General features: G+C 33.5%; 3 protein-coding genes across 3 annotated transcripts; 2 read left to right on the forward strand and 1 right to left on the reverse strand.

The window, feature by feature from the left end:
- The first annotated feature begins 66 nt into the window (after window positions 1–66).
- LOC107005684 lies at window positions 67–981 on the forward strand. The gene has a single exon (XM_015204330.2). It carries the CDS (start codon window positions 178–180, stop codon window positions 700–702), a length of 525 nt encoding a protein of 174 aa, XP_015059816.1. The 5' UTR covers window positions 67–177; the 3' UTR covers window positions 703–981.
- A 2,433-nt stretch (window positions 982–3,414) lies between these two features.
- LOC107005493 (C2 domain-containing protein At1g53590-like) lies at window positions 3,415–9,844 on the reverse strand. Its single transcript, XM_015204095.2, has 12 exons — window positions 9,716–9,844; window positions 9,544–9,618; window positions 8,513–8,656; window positions 8,179–8,274; window positions 7,957–8,088; window positions 6,932–7,084; window positions 6,803–6,844; window positions 6,498–6,546; window positions 6,049–6,144; window positions 5,788–5,977; window positions 4,817–4,940; window positions 3,415–4,589 (listed from the first exon to the last, which is right to left on the reverse strand). The coding sequence occupies exons 1-12, from the start codon at window positions 9,842–9,844 to the stop codon at window positions 3,666–3,668; spliced, it is 2,154 nt and encodes a 717-aa protein (XP_015059581.1). The 3' UTR covers window positions 3,415–3,665.
- A 505-nt stretch (window positions 9,845–10,349) lies between these two features.
- Window positions 10,350–15,828, forward strand: LOC107005965 (persulfide dioxygenase ETHE1 homolog, mitochondrial-like). Its single transcript, XM_015204607.2, has 10 exons — window positions 10,350–10,368; window positions 12,734–12,939; window positions 13,819–13,947; window positions 14,053–14,160; window positions 14,495–14,629; window positions 14,778–14,819; window positions 14,923–14,982; window positions 15,066–15,119; window positions 15,462–15,486; window positions 15,581–15,828. The coding sequence occupies exons 1-10, from the start codon at window positions 10,350–10,352 to the stop codon at window positions 15,667–15,669; spliced, it is 867 nt and encodes a 288-aa protein (XP_015060093.2). The 3' UTR covers window positions 15,670–15,828.
- The last annotated feature ends 662 nt before the right edge of the window (window positions 15,829–16,490 follow it).

Genomic DNA, 16,490 nt, shown 5'->3' on the forward strand with positions numbered 1-16,490 from the left:
GGTGGGGGTGGGGGGTGGGGATTCTATAAGATATGATAGCTTTTTAGCATTTTTTTAGTTTGTGGGGCTCAATGGTTTCTTTGCCTATTTAAAGGTATGATAATTTTCTTGAGAAACCATTGAGTTTTTAGTAGTTCAAGTGTGTGTATTTTTCTTGTGTGTGTATCAAACAATACTATGGCAACTTTGGTACCTGAGGTTGAGAATAGGGCATGTATCAATGGGTGCAATAATGATTTGACCAATTTTGATCACTCTCAAATAGATTGCTCCCTTCTCATGTCATTGCTTGATGATTCGCAAGGCGTAGACGATATTGATCATGATAATGAGAGATTATCGAGTGTGATTAGATCTCTCGAGGCTGAAATTGATGATCAACACCTGATAAACGTTGATCACGATTCATTTCAGAATACTCATCAAGGGAGTACTACCAACGATGAAGATTGGCAGTCGTGGGAATCTGATCAAAGTCAAAGTCAAAGTCAAAATTTATTCGAATCGAGCTGTCTTGATTTGAATTGGATGGATATAGAGATGGATATTGCTCCTTCTAATACCATTAGTGATGACATGATGAACTTTTGGTACATGGACAATAGTTATGGACAAGATCATGATGTGTATGAATATGGTTATGGTACTTTTCCCTTAGAGGAAAATGATCACAATTCATCAGCTTTAACAACACAAGCCTAAGTCGAAGCTTCAATATGGACTTCGAAAATTAAAAAAAAGAACACAAGGCTAAAGTTTGTGCCAAAAATTATAACTTCTATTGTAATTGATTAGCTAGAGGTAAATTGTACTTGAATTAGATGTATTAGTGAGGAGGAAATCAATAAAATGACAACACGTATCATGCTCCTAAACCTTGGATGTCAATATTAATATTGGTGTTTGATTGGTATAGAGTTAAAAAAAATAAATTACTACATTCAAAAGGTAATCTAAAAACCAAGTAATTTTTCTGAGGGATATACATGGGTCAGTTTGATTTGAGTTTTTTATTTATTGAATTAGGCCAAACACATAAATAAATTTTTAAATTTGTTGGTTTTTTTTTCTCAGGTATCTCAACTATGTCATTTTTCTATTGATCATTGAACCACACATAATTTGTTCCTTTAAAACACTGTTTGTTGATTTTGATCAACTTTTCTATTGTAAATGCCTTCAATTGTGTTCGAATTGTAATAATTTTGATTAAATGAATGAAGACAAACCGTGTTAGTGTCATTTGTTTTCTAATGTGTTCAAATGACTTAAGTAAAACACAATTATTCTCGAACATTTTCACTATCAATTGGACTAATGAGTTATGGAACAACATATATATCCTCTATCAATATCCTTCACAAATCTGGTTCCACATCAGACAACGGTATTTATTTAAATGGAACAAATTATGGGGGTTCAATGATTTAATAGGAAAATGACGTAGTCAAAGTACCTGAGGGAAAAAACTTAACAAATTTAGGAATCTGCTTATATATTTGGCCATTGAATTAAATAAGTTACGTTGATTTGTTATAGACAGTGGGCTAATATTGTTAGACCAATCCTAGTGTTAGAATATTGGGAGTTGTTCGATATATGGAATATAGTTAATAATGTTTGAAATAAATTTTATCATGTGTTTAATTTGGGATATTAACTAATCCTAGAATAACGTTTTACATCGAACTGATGAAGTTAGCTATCCCATATAGAAGGTGAGATGGCTAATCTCATGGGATATCGTTTGATATACCATATTATTGTACCATAAGAAATAAAAACTAAAGTTAAAATTAAGGAAATTAAATATCAATAAATTATATATTAAAATGTTTTTAGGTATAGAATAATATTAGAGTTGTATACATATAATATTGGATTGATTTGATATATGTGTAGTAGCTAATTAAGTACAATGCTATTTCTATTTGTAGGAGATCTATGAAGGTATTCATTTGTCACCGTTTATAAAATTTAAAAAAGCTCTTGAACTTGATAACAAGACTTACTTTAGCACTTAAATTACATGCCGTTTAAATTATCCTTTAACATCTCTGAAGTGATTTTTTTTCAACCCTAATACTACAATATCAGTCTCACAGTGGCAAGTGTATTACACACACGCCATTTAATTGCCACGTCAGCGTCACATCATTGCCACGCCAGCGCCACATTGAAAATTATAAATTTTGAGTTTTTTAGTTCTTTTTTTATTTATTTATACATTTTTAGAAAGGTAAAAATAGAAAAAAAAAATTGAAATTTAATCCAAGATTATAAAAATAAAATCAAACTCTAACATATTCAAGTCTAGAAAACATTCAATTTAAAACATATTATCAAAATAAATAAATAATACAAATTAAATAACTAATTTGAGATGAAGAAATTATAAATTTTTTATTAAAAAAAGTTTCAAGTTCATCATAATCAACAATCCTTCCATATGTAAAATCTTGAAGCAACAACAAGTTGTTGGATTTCTCATTTTTTCTTAATCATCACTTCTAAGAATAAGCAAGAATAATTTGAAATGAAGAAATATAGGTGGGGGTGTTTCGAAGAAGAAGAAAGAAAGCGGCGGGGAGGAAAGTTCGTTGAATAATAAGAAGAAAAGGGTGAGATAAATATGAGTCGCGGCGAGGTTCGAAATAGGAGAAAGAAGGGCGCAGGTGGGGGGTTCGAAGAACAAAAGGTGGGGTTGTTGGTGGAAAAGGTGGTGGGGTAAGAGGAAGATGAAACCTTATTGGTTGGAAAGAAAAAAAAAAGCCTATTTATTTTATTTTAAAAAAAAATTTACGTTTTCACTTGCTTTATTTTTTATTTGCCACATCAACTTTTTGGGTGGATTTTAATTCACTTGAAATGAGATTAGGGAGGTAAATTGTTTTCTGAAGGAGTCGTCATTTTCTATTAGGAACGCTATGTCATTTTCAATCCCGGCGCATTTCGAATGCTTGAAGGCCCCGCTGACACGAAGTGATTTAGAAAGATTCTTCTTTATCGATGGTGATCGGTCATGGTATCCGTAACCTACCTTATCTTACCTTATCTGAAGTTGGACGGGATATAATTATTTGTAAAGTTAAAATGCTAAAGTAAATTTTGCAGATAAGTTCAGTTTTTTTTTAATGTATTTTCCTATTTGTATATGTTGGATCTTTTTACTTGCTCAAAAAGATCTTGGATAGGTAAACAATGAATATTTGAAGTCCAAAGAAATGAAAATGATCATCTTTATGACATTTCTTCAAAAAAAAACACAATTTGAGAAAAGAGTAATTATCGAACTTGATTCAATGAGTATGGAGATGACGAAATGATGATATGAAGAACCCCAAAGGCATACACAAAAAAAAGTATTGCATACATTTAGACAAATCATACGGGCTTTGCTTAAAGCAGACAATGTCACACCACGAAATGATGATATATAAAACCCCAAAGGCATACACCAAAAAAAGCATACACAGAAAAAGTATTGCATACTTTTAAACAAATCATACGGGCTTTGCTCAAAGCAGACATGTCGCACCATGTCAGAAGTTTCACTAACATGTACAAACAGAAGCCAATATGAAACTATTACATGACATATATTCATGTACAAGTAAAAGGTATAACAGTAACTCTGCATTAAAGAAAATGTACAACAAACATATTCAAAGGTTAGAAACTTTTGGACTTACTGAATTCATAGCTTTATCATGAACTACTTCCTCACTAGTTTTCATGTTTCCCTTATCACTTACCAATTCACTACTCTTCATTGTGTTGCCATTGGGATTCTCAGTGCCAGTGCTGGCTATGAAACGACCGCTCACTGAACGGCCTAGAGGTGAACCAACTAAGGGAGTAAAATCGTCGGAGGAGTCAGATTCCACAGATAGATCTCTCTCTGATGCTGTTGGTTCTAACTCACCTTTAGACTTTCGTGATGACTTCCGAGATACATGTCTTAGGATATTCTTCGCCTTGTCACGGACTCTACTCTTGTTGGAGCTACTACATTGAACATTTCCCTCAAGAGCCTCTTTACTATCATCTCGGGGAGTTGTTTCCACTGAATCGTTCATAATAAGATTCACACCGATCCCCTTTGCGCTCACTGCCTTTAGATTAGCTTGCGGAGATGGAACAGGATCTCCAAGATTTACAGACCTGTCCTCGCTTTTCTGACTTTTGTGGAAGATGGACCCGATCTTATTTATACCCCTATTGATTAGATTCGACTTCTTAGATCCACTACCTTCATCAGAATCATCACCCCGAGTAGATCCTCCCCCTCTTAACTTGAAACTTCCTCCCATGGAATCAGCATCAGAACCATGAACTTCTCCATCGATAACCCGACTCTTTCCCTTTCTCTGTTCCCAAACTTGTGGTACTTCACTGCCAGGGTGGTGTACCCACATGCCAGTCTCCTTCTGCCCTTCTATGTTAATTGGTTCATATGTATCTGCAACTTTTGACGATTGCTTATCCATCTCGGTGGGTAAGGACCCTCCTTCGGCTGTATCCATCTCATCAGAATTGCTCTCCTGTTTGATGTCCGTTTTTGCCTGCTCGGATGACTGCTCTGTAAACTGAAAATTAATACACATAAATTTTCAACCATCTACACTTTCGTTAGTAAAAATATATGGCCTACTTGTCACTAGGCCTAACTGATTCAGTGACATCAGCTGGAAAACAGAATAATTTGAAAATTGAATCATTTCCAGAAGCAATTAACAGTGATCTCATGAGAAGTGTTGGTTTCGTGGCAGCCTAAGTACTTGTTTACCGTAACTTGCAGGAAAGAAGTATGTACCTTTTCGCTGCCTTCAACTACAGTTATGGCAAGACGTAGTCTCCCCATTTTAACATTATGAAGAGACAACCATATATCATGCCTCTGGCCATCCCTATAATCACAGATGTTTATGGAATAATCTCTGCCAAAAAGAAACATGTTGAGTAAATAAAGTGCACACAAAAGCATTTGCATTTATTAAGGCACATTTTGCATAACATTCAAGAGAAGACAAGACGCTGAAAGGATTCTGCAAAAGGGAAAAAAAGAATATGATAGCAAATAGATTATGCAAGTTTTATTCTTCACGCAGCCAGTGAAGATCCTACTTTCTTCAAATACAAAGGAACTCAAGATATGAACAGGGACGAGAAACACAAAAGACAGCAAAAATCTATCTCTACTTGTCCAAGTCATCACAATACCTCAATAGATAGGAATATGATGTTACTACGAGTATTAGCTACGCAGGAGATAGCTGAAGCATAAAGATGAGCACAATACAAGCTGAGAATCAATCGTTGTGGAAGAAGGAACTAAAAGCAAGAAATAACTCGCAAAGAGCAACAGAAGCCACCTAAAAATGGAAATTTCCCAGCGTAACCCGACCCTTACGTGGTTGGAGTTAACAACTCACTCCTGGTCTATCCTTATTTTTCCCCTTTTCTTTTGGATGATAATGATGTCTCGGCCATTGGAGGGGAGCCTTGGTGTAACTAATAAAGTTGTAGCCATGTGACCAGGAGGTTCGGGTCCGAGCTATGGAAACAACCACCTCCAAAAATGCAGGGCAAGGCTGCATTCCTGCGATCATTGGACCCAAGTGGTCCAGCCCATCTCTGAACCTCGCACTTAGAGGGAGTTTAGTGCACCGAGCTGCCCTTTCTTTCTTTTTGATGGTGTCTGGACCAATAATATATCCTAACATCCTATCATTAGTCTATGACTCTATGCTACTGCAGTAAAAAGTAAAAGAGAATAGAACAGACCCCAATGTTTCATCCGCAGAAAAATGGTCTCTGTCACAAACATCTATGTTGAGCATATCGTTAGGAGACTCCCATGAACAGACTGGAATCTTGAACTCCTCTTGCCACTGTGGAGCTAATGTCTTCTTCTGAGTCCTAGTCTTGAATCTGTAGGGCCCAAGATGCCCCTTAACATATGGATCAGAGAGTCCTGAAAATGATCTCTCAGGTATTTAGCATGTCCTAGTTAGATAGATTACAGTAAGAGGCTTTTCGGCTAACCATTTAAATCTGCTGGCTTTAAGTCTTCCGCTTCAAGGACTTCCAAAATAACATGGGCAATGGGCTCCTTTGCATCGATAGAAAACCAGCTTTCCTCTGAAAAGAAAACAAACAATATGGAATTAAGTAGCAGAAATAATATGCATCCCAAACTGAAGCCAACCAGCTCTTATTCCCTTATTTTCCATCCAAACAAGCTATGAACAAATCGCTAATAAATTATCGTAGTACAAACAAAGTGAATGAAGAGGATTCTTGAAAATTCTCTGCATGAAAGATTTGATGTTGCAATTTACAATACTAATACCTCCACATAAAAAATGATTTCAAATCCATTCATGTGTTGTGGTTTAGGACATCATTCACAATAATCCATTATTAACTTGGGCCTCATAATATTGAGCAACGAGAGAGAGAGAGCGAGAGAGACAGGTTAGAGTAACTGTTACCTTGTTGGGGTGAAACAAATTTCTCCATGTCTACTACCAGCATATTGGGCTGCAAAATGTTATCCAGACTTTAGTCTAAAAGCTCCTTACGAATCATTAATTAGGACTTTTGGTAACCATAGTACCAGTTGGTGAACTATGCACACCATTTGAGCAAGTGAAAGAAAAGGCCGAGAGTTGATACCCGAGAGTGTATTAATGTGAAACATTTATCACTATATAAAAGGATCAAGGTCAAAACAAAAGACACTTAATACTCCAAGCATGACGGAGGAATATAGTAAAGAAGACAATGGGAACCGCACCTCAACAAGTGTCTGCTCAAATGCAACAGAAAGAAGATTATCCTGAAAAGAAGGCAAAACAAATTTAGAGAAAGTGCACAACTGCCGAGTCATTTACCGAGATACTGAGAGAGATCAATTTTAACAAACCAGCCATCCAGCAACTCCAGGAAGTTCTGTCACATCAATCCCGTGTGTAAAAATCGGTTTTACAGTCATCTGAAAGTAAGGAGGCTCAGCAAAGCACACCCGCATACGACCAAGAAATGGCCACTTCCTTAGGAACTTCACACCAAACAAGACCTACATGGCAAAAGTTAGCCCCAAAGAAATTTATTTTGCAATAGCTGGGAGCAAAATATGACCATCCATCACATCAATGATAAATCATCAGATTGAGAATGATAAACAAAATTTATCAAAGCTCTAAATATTTCAACCCCACAGTGCCTAAACTACAACCGGCAGAAAACTTTCTGAAATTTCCATAAGAGAATTAGCATCCAACTCTATGTCTAGAACTAGAATTTATAAATCTATGATTCTTTTACCAGCCACAACATCAAAACAACACTAAAGGATGAGCCAGAACATACTCACGTCATGCTAAGCATCCGGAAAAAGCAGCTTTCCAATAATATAAAGAATCATGGTGCATATACTGAATCTATCAGTACCATTTTGAAATTAGCTGTAAATATTTAATCCAACCCCGTCACTGCTTGATAATACTATCACGCAATCCCATATTTACGTAAATCGAACTCATCTGAGATACTAATATCAAGAGTCTAGATTTTTCAATCATCAAAATGTTTCTTTAGGCCCCTTTAAACAATCCTCATACAAGTCTTCTAACAAAAGACAACATCAACATCTGAGCTCGTTGTCCTCGACTGGGAAAGAAAAAGAACATGTGAGGAACAACGCGTAAGTTCTAGAACATTAAAATAGCCTTTTAATTAACTTTTCAGCTAAATGTGCCAAAGTAAGTAAGATCCGTAATGCGCTTGTATTGTAAGTAAAAAGGCAGTCATGCAAAATCTAAGGTTACATCTAGTTAAGATTTTAAGTAGTATTTTAGTACTAATGAATCTCATAATGGAGTTGTAAAAGATATACCAATACTCCTAATCTGCCCCCTTCACATCTATCAGTTGGCATTAGTTATTTACCTTTCCCTCGATGTGCATTCCCAACAGATGCAACTTTGTCACCATCCCAAATCCCAACCTCTTCTTCAGCTTCGCAGCAAGAATCGCACTCATGTCATCTGCAGAACGAAAATTCATCCCCAGCTCCAATGCCTGCACTCAATATATTTTAGCAGATAAGCAAAAGTCGAGCAGAATCATACTGATGGAATAGAACAACTTTCTTAAGTCAGGATTGCATACAAGGTGATCATCTCCAGTAGATTCACGAAGAACCCTCATTTCCGTGAACATAGGTGGGCTTCTTCCTAAGTAGAGAGACTGCACTGCAATGTCTTTCTGTAGGTTAACAGAAAAGCATCCTAGTAACTTATCTTGCAGAACAAATTAATCCTCATACTGAAGTATGAAAATTGCTGATGATATTACAATTATTAACAACTAATGTATTTAACACAGAAGCCAACAATTAAACCTAAAATAACTATAATTCAAAGCACATAGTAGAGGAGAAAATCAAAATCAAAACCAAAACCATTTTACATTTAAATGGTAATTGGTACATAAGTATCCCTACCACAGTCCACGGTTTGTATTTCTGCATAAACCACGGAATGATAGGGAGGAGAATTTTCTGTGAAACGATATTCTCCATGCATACAGGCCAAATCTTTTCAAGAGCATGGTTTAACCACCTCACTGTTTCAGAATCAGAAAGCACCTGAGAAAAGCCCAAAAAAAAAAGATATAAAAATTAACAAAAATGTATTGACTCAAATACCACATCTATAGCAAGTGACTACCATTATCATCAGTATTCAAGCTTAAGAAATCTAATTTGCTTGGCATAATCTAACAACAACAACAACAACAACAACAAAATAACGAGTGTAATGGGGAGGGATGAGTGTACACAATCCTTATCCCTACCTTGTGCAAGTAGAGAGGTTGTTCCCCATAGACCCTTTGCTCAAGAAGGCAAAAACACAACATTAATGGAAACATAGGCAGAAACAACAGCAGGATAGTACGAAAACCAAGGCATAAGAGACAACAAGTAGTATTAGAAAACTAAAAACGAGAAAAGCAGAAATAATAAAATAATAAAAATACCAGAAATAATACTAATACTACTAGTAGGAAAAGCAAGATATAAAACTATTACTACTACCCTTCTACCCGAATCCTCCACCTCCCCTCCGGTAAGCATGTCCTCGGTAAGCAGAAGGTTTGTCATGTCCTATCTGATCACTTCTCCACAAGTTCATTTTAATGACTTTTGTAAAGTAGTACAGATTCTGGTGTAAAGATGCTACTCATGAGACCTAATTAACTATTCAACCTAATTTGGCATAAAGAATCATAGTGCAAAAGAAAATGAAAATTCTGGGACCCTTCAACAAAATGTAAAGCTTGGGACTTTTAACAACTACAAGAAAACAGAATCCTCCATATTTCACTAATAAAGCCATAAAATGTCTCTCAGCAACTTTTTGAATCTTGGAATTTCTTATACTTTTTGTCCACCAATATTCTTTGTGGACCTGTTAAATCAAACAACACAAGAAATACATAAAGATACTACAAATTGTGCTGCTAAATACTCACTCGTCGTTGATTCGACTGTCTTTTTTCCTCAAACTGCAATTTCTTCTTCAATCTAGTCACATACTGCTCATTAACCTTCAAAGAAACACAAACAAAAGCCTAAATTAACATCATAAGACCACAAAACCTTAAAAAACAGAAGAAACAAAAAACAGAATCTTGTAATACATACCAGATAAAGATAGATTAGGGAGATGAAATAAACCAAAGGGTGACCATAATTGAAGGAATTAAGCAACCATATTACAATCAACACAATGCACACATGATGTAGAATTGTAACCTCTGTTATACTTGCCATTTCTTAAAATCTCCCCACCCCAGAAAAAAAAAACTCCTTCTTTATTCCAAATTTACAGTCTTTCATCAAAAATAAACACACCCATCACCAAATCTTGACAAAAAAAACTCTTTTTTGGTTCCATATACAGTGACATATCAAAAAATAAACACACCCATCATGAAATCCTGGGAAAAGAAACTCTTTTTTGTTAATATTTACAATTACTGATCAAAAATAAACACACCCATCATCAAATCTTGAAAAAAAAACTCTTTTTTAACTCACTGATCAAAAATAAACACACCCATTAAGAAATCTTGAAAAAAAAAAACTCTTTTTTTGTTTCTTAATTACAGTTACTAATGACACCCTAACTTTTTTAATGCATTGTTGTTTAACCATTAATTTGGTTTTCCATTCTTTTACACGTAAGTAAAGTAGTGTAGTAACTGATTTTGAAAGCAATTGAAAATGTCAAAACGGGTCGGGTCGGGTGATTTTTCAAGAAATCTTTTGGAATAACATGGCGACAGAATTGGAGAGTTGCTGGAGATCCGTATTTTTGAAGTTTTCGTTTCAGTTTTGAATTGCCATTTGTAGGGTGGCACGTAGAATACACATGTCTGAAAGAGAGTAATGATTAAGGTAATTAGTTTGGTATTGATAAGGGTATCTCCAATCCTATCATCTATTTTCCGCTTTAAATATAGAGTTTTATATTTTTTCAGACAATATTCGATTCTTTATTATATTCAGAATGTTATTCTCTCTCTTTAATATTATATTATTATTTTTATTTTATTCTTATTTTTTTTATTTTTTAATATAAATCGCTTATTTCTTTTCTCGATAATTACGTCATGTATAACATTTTATTTTTTCAAATTTTTTATTTAATATAAAATGATATTTTATTCTAAATTTTTAAATAACATAAATTTCAAGAAAATATGCTATAATATACAAATTAATGGACAAAATTGAAATATGATTACATAAGCAATCAATTTTTGAAATTATTACTTTGCTTGTATAAATGCTCCTGAGTTCAAAATGAGCATTATCGTCCTTAATTTTTTTATGTATAGCTAAAAAATTGTTTAAATAGGAGATCTTTATCTACCACAATTTCTGTCGTTGGAGTTGGAACCTCTACGACATCGTGAATTGGTGTATTAAGATCATGTTCACCCTCAAGTTATCATGTTGTGCAGTATAATACATGTAGTTATTATTCATGTAACACTTCATTTCCTCAAAAACGTGACGGTCGTATAATAATTGCAAAACGTCATTGTGAAATTCTGAATTAATTATTCTGTTATATATTGTATTTTATCTTGTATTTAAATTATAATGTTATGTATTGTATTATTATGTTGTATTTAAATTGTCATATTATGTATTTTATTCTCAAATTAAAATTTTCATCTTATCATTTTTATTGTGTTTATTCTTTATGGTGAAAATTAATAATAAAATCACATTATATCATTGATGAAAATCATAAAAAAAACCATTAATCCGGAATAAAAGTACTATATATTAAATAACATATCTTTTAAAATATATATTACATTTAAAAATAAGAACGAATATTAGATGCTTAATTAATGACATTATATGTAAAATAATATGTTAATTAGAAAGTAATAGAAAAATAATAAAATAGTCAAAAAGTAAAATAGAGAGTGTGAATAGTAGTTCTCCTATATTTGAAGAATAGAGAATGATATAGAGATGGGTCGGAGTGTAAATTATCTATTTTACTCTCTAAATATAGAGAATGGAGAGTAAAATAGAGAGGCCAGAGCCTAAAGGGTGTAAAATATTACAAAAATTTCAAAACGGTATATAAAATTTTATATTAACCAAAACGGAAAAATCGCTGGAACAACAGCGATTTCATTTTTTTTTAAAAAATTATTTAAATTTTTTTTTTAAAATTTTATATACCATTTTGGAATTTTTGTTAATATTTTATACCCTTTAGGCTCCGAACTCGTAAAATAGAGGTGGGTTGGAGATGATTCTAAGACAAAAGTAAGAATATGAACTGCATAACTCTAATATTGATTAATTGAACCATTAATAGCTTTTGTGCATATTTTTCATGTGCTACATATTTGTGTCTATCGATGTAAGTCCTCAAAAAATTATTATTACTTTCAAATCGGATAAATAAAAAAAACTAAACCAAATCAAATCAAATTGATAATAACCACATCTACAATTTCGTTTGATTTAATTTGATTTTAATTTTTTTTTAAAATTAACTAAATTAATTTAGTTAATTTAGTCAACTACGGACACCCTATCCATCAGTAATATCAAAAATTCCTTTGTGCATTGTTGAGTGTACTAAACTAGGTAGATTTTTTTTTTTTTTAACAAATAAGAGTTGACAAAAATAAGAATATAAACATTAAATTTTTTTCAAATATATAAATGCCATAAGTCTCTTTCAAGTACTAGAGAAAGAGTAACAAAACAAGAATTAGAAAATTTAATCTTTTTATCTATTGAGTTAAAATTAAAAAGTAAAGTTGTTATATTTAATAAATAATCAACGTGGAGGCAACTTAAAAGGTAATACTCCCTCCATCGAGTGAGTTAATTTAATCTGACTCGTAATTTTTTTTTTAAAGTAAAAATCTAATTTCATGAATTATATCAAATTTTAAAAATAATTTAATTTTAATACTTCTTAAATATCATAACAAATCAAATCAAATTGTCGAGAATATTACAGGTGGATCACCTTTCGTGTTAAGCACTAAATATTGTCAAAATCACTACCAATAGCATATTTAATTAAAATTTGTCATTTTAGTATTAAATTTTCTTTGCTTCTGAAATTTATTTTCACATTTTCATGATAATATAAAATCATTTATTAATGTTTTTTTCATTTTTCTACATCTTCTTCATTTTCTAACTTCTCCATTTTATTGCCAAAACCCAATATTTTTCTTCCTTTTAAATCTTATACGACGTCGTTTTCAGCACAAATCATGCCTTGTAAACTTATTTTTCGTCAATTATTCGAGAAGGAATCATCTACCTATACTTACCTTCTTGCTGATTCATTGCATCCTGATAAACCAGCACTGGTAATTTTTTTTTTTTTTATATATTTAGTTCAATTTTTAATTTGTATAATCTTGAGAAATGTGTATTTCGATGTACTGATGGGAGGTAACAGGTATTCGTAGAATTAATCTATGTGCGCGTGTTTGCAGTAAATTTTTAAGTGATTGAAATTGACTACAAAGGTTTAGGTTTATTAATGAATTATTATTGCTTAATATTTGATGTTTTGATCTCTTTGTAAGTATATGCCTAAAATTTTATGGAATATTCGAGATGTTGTTCAATAGAATGTGTTAAACTCCCATTTTTAAGGTGTGAGATAGACCTAGGAGTTTGAAGATGGATTGGAATCATGTTGTAGAATGTTGGGATCCGGTAAAATTTCGATGTCTACAACATGTTAGGTGGTTCGTACACCGTGATTATTAAAAAAATAGAAGGTAAGATAGAGTTATATATGGTACTTGTGTTGATGAGAGGTAGCATGTATCCCCATGGAATTAGTCACGCAATAGCTACACTCATGTCAGGATGTCCAATTAGACCCCTTTGTCGGAAAATTTTACTGTATATACAAGTAAAATAATGAACAATGTAGTTAAATTACATATTCTGGACACCCTTGACACAACAATGTGATGTAGCAAGGTGATTTCAGGCGTCTTGGAAGTGCCAAGACACGCAAACTTGTGTTTGAATCTCACTAGTAGAAGCCCTTTTTTCACTTTTTAAGAAGAGCAGACTCACTTTAGCAAGCTAATTGGTGGATTTAGAAAGCAAAAAGAAATAAGAATTGTATAACTTTAATGATCAACATTACCTTAGCCTTCTTAACTGAAGGCGTAGAGATTCATTGGTATGCTTAGTTTAATTTATGGTAACATATAATCCAAGTGCAGTTGATTGACCCCGTGGACAGAACAGTGGATCGTGATCTTGCACTTGTTAAAGAATTGGGATTGAAGCTTATATACGCTATAAACACGCATGTTCATGCTGATCATGTCACTGGCTCTGGCTTGATTAAGGTCGGACTTTATTTTCTTTGAACATAATACTTCATTTGCCTACATTTTTCTAAAACTGTCCCTCTTCTGTTTTCCGGTGCTTCATTATTGTTTTCGGTGCTGTAGACTAAGGTGCCTGGCGTGAAATCAATCATTTCTAAAGCAAGTAATGCAAAAGCTGATCTTTTTGTTGAACCTGGTGATAATATCTACATCGGAGATATTCATTTGGAGGTACACATACATATATAGTTATAAGAAATAATCATGTCATACGTGCTGTTGTTGTTATTATACATGTCTGATAGACTTGCAAACACAGACAATTGCGAACAGTTTGTTGTGCAATTGAGTCATCAAATCTTGTTAGGGTAGATTCGCTTAGACCATCATAATCATCCCTCGGTTGTACAGACGTGGGATCACTGGAGTACAAGAAGAATAGCTATCGACTCTCTTAGTTGGTCGTTACTCGTTATAATTCTCCATCAGTTATATGAAGACACCTACCAAAGTATTCATGAATATTTGGTTGTAGTGCTGAAACTACCTTCCTTCTTCATTATAGGTTCGTGCAACTCCCGGTCATACGTTAGGCTGTATTACCTATGTTACTGGAGATGGAGTCGATCAGCCTCAGCCAAGGATGGCATTTACTGGTGATGCTCTATTGATAAGGGGATGTGGAAGGACGGACTTTCAGGTACATCCTCCTGATGTAGTGCGTGATTTTAGTCGAATGAAATGGAAGCCTTTACTCGTTAGTAGTTCGAGATGGACTTCAGGAAATAAAATAAAGTTTTGTTTTCTATTAGAATCAAATTTTAATCATTTTTCTTATTTTCCTGCAGGGTGGAAGTTCAGACAAATTATATGATTCTGTCCATTCGCAGGCAAGGATATATAATCTGTTTCCTTTTATAATATAATAACACGAATGTTCGATTCTTTTCTTATCCTTACTGTTGCTGATTCATTATCATTTTGTGTGAACAGATTTTCACATTGCCGAAAGACACATTAGTATATCCTGCTCATGACTACAAGGGATTCACCGTAAGGATATATGTATTATCTTTTTTCCAGGATATGAAGTTGCGATTCTCAAATTGTTTACAATAGTGCATTTCATTCTTCAGGTCAGCACAGTGTGGGAGGAGATGCTTTACAATCCACGACTGTCAAAAGATAAGGTACTTCTCTACATTAGTAGTTCTTATATTATCGTTTTAGTTTCACGCGGAACACATCCCTTTGTGGCTAAAGTGTGAGGGAACATGCGCAATCCACTTTCTTCTGTAGTCGAAAAACTTGGACAAGATCTGTGTTTAGCTACCAAAGTGGACAAAGATGGGAGTTTAGATAGTCTTGTTCTGTTTCCACTTGTTGTTCCATTAGTAACATCTCACGTCTTTTCATTTGCATCGTAGAGCTGACTATACTTGCATAAAGTTTTTAACCATACGCGTCTGTTGTTAATTTCTCTTTCTTTTTTCTAAGAAAACCTCGTTTCATTCTTGTTATCGATATTGCAGGAAACATTCAAGAATATCATGCAAAGTGAGTTAGCCATTTGATTTTTTTCCTTGTCTCCTCTCAATAGCTTTTCTTTTTTCATTTTCAGTTGCTGATGAAAATCGCTTCTTCCCTACAGATTTGAACTTGTCATATCCAAAAATGATCGATATCGCGGTTCCATCTAACATGGTTTGTGGATTGCAAGAGACGAAATCTGATTTTTGATCTCTGGTTTGATCATTTCATTGTGCCAGATATTGTAAATTGAGAGCAGTCTATACACATTTAGAAGTACAAATTGACTATGTGTGTTTGGATGGAAATGTTAAATAATGGTTTATTCAATTGAGTTGGTAAGAGCTTTGTTAAATTGTTGTGATAATATGAATATTGAGTGTTCATACTTTTTTTTGTTTCCTATCCGGTATATGGAGCCCGTATTAGAGCTCTGATTAAATTCAGATCGCGCTTTGCAGGGATCATCCGAGGGTGACACTCCTAACATGATTTTCTTCATATCTAGGGCTCAAAACCCGAGACATCTGGTCAAGGGTGAAAGACTTCCACCAGTTTACCACAAACTTATGTTGGTAATATTAAGTGTTTATATGATACATCATAATATCACATATTCTTTCATAATGACTCACTCTATTCTACCAAAATATCACCAAATCATATTTTTGTATTAAATTACCCTTCCTTCGGAGCTTCTACCTTTTCGTTTTCATAATAAATTAAACCATAAACTTAAAATTGAAAGTGATAGATGTTTACCATCCGATCAATAACTTTTTTTTATTATACCGGTCAATCTTCATATAAATAATTATCCAAAGGAAATAGCACGTCAACAGAGTAAATTTCTGTTTTAATACTTATTCATAGGTCATAGCTAATAAATGACTTGTTAATAGTTTAGGGTGTTGCCATCTCCAACATGTGGCCGCACGGGCGGAATCAAGATTAGGAGTTTGAGATTCTAAATTAATTTTATTTGACGGGTTCACATTTTCAATATACATATATTTATTTTATTTAATATT

This window comes from Solanum pennellii, chromosome 12 (genome assembly GCF_001406875.1).
Source record: "Solanum pennellii chromosome 12, SPENNV200".
NCBI classification, from domain to species: domain Eukaryota; kingdom Viridiplantae; phylum Streptophyta; class Magnoliopsida; order Solanales; family Solanaceae; genus Solanum; species Solanum pennellii.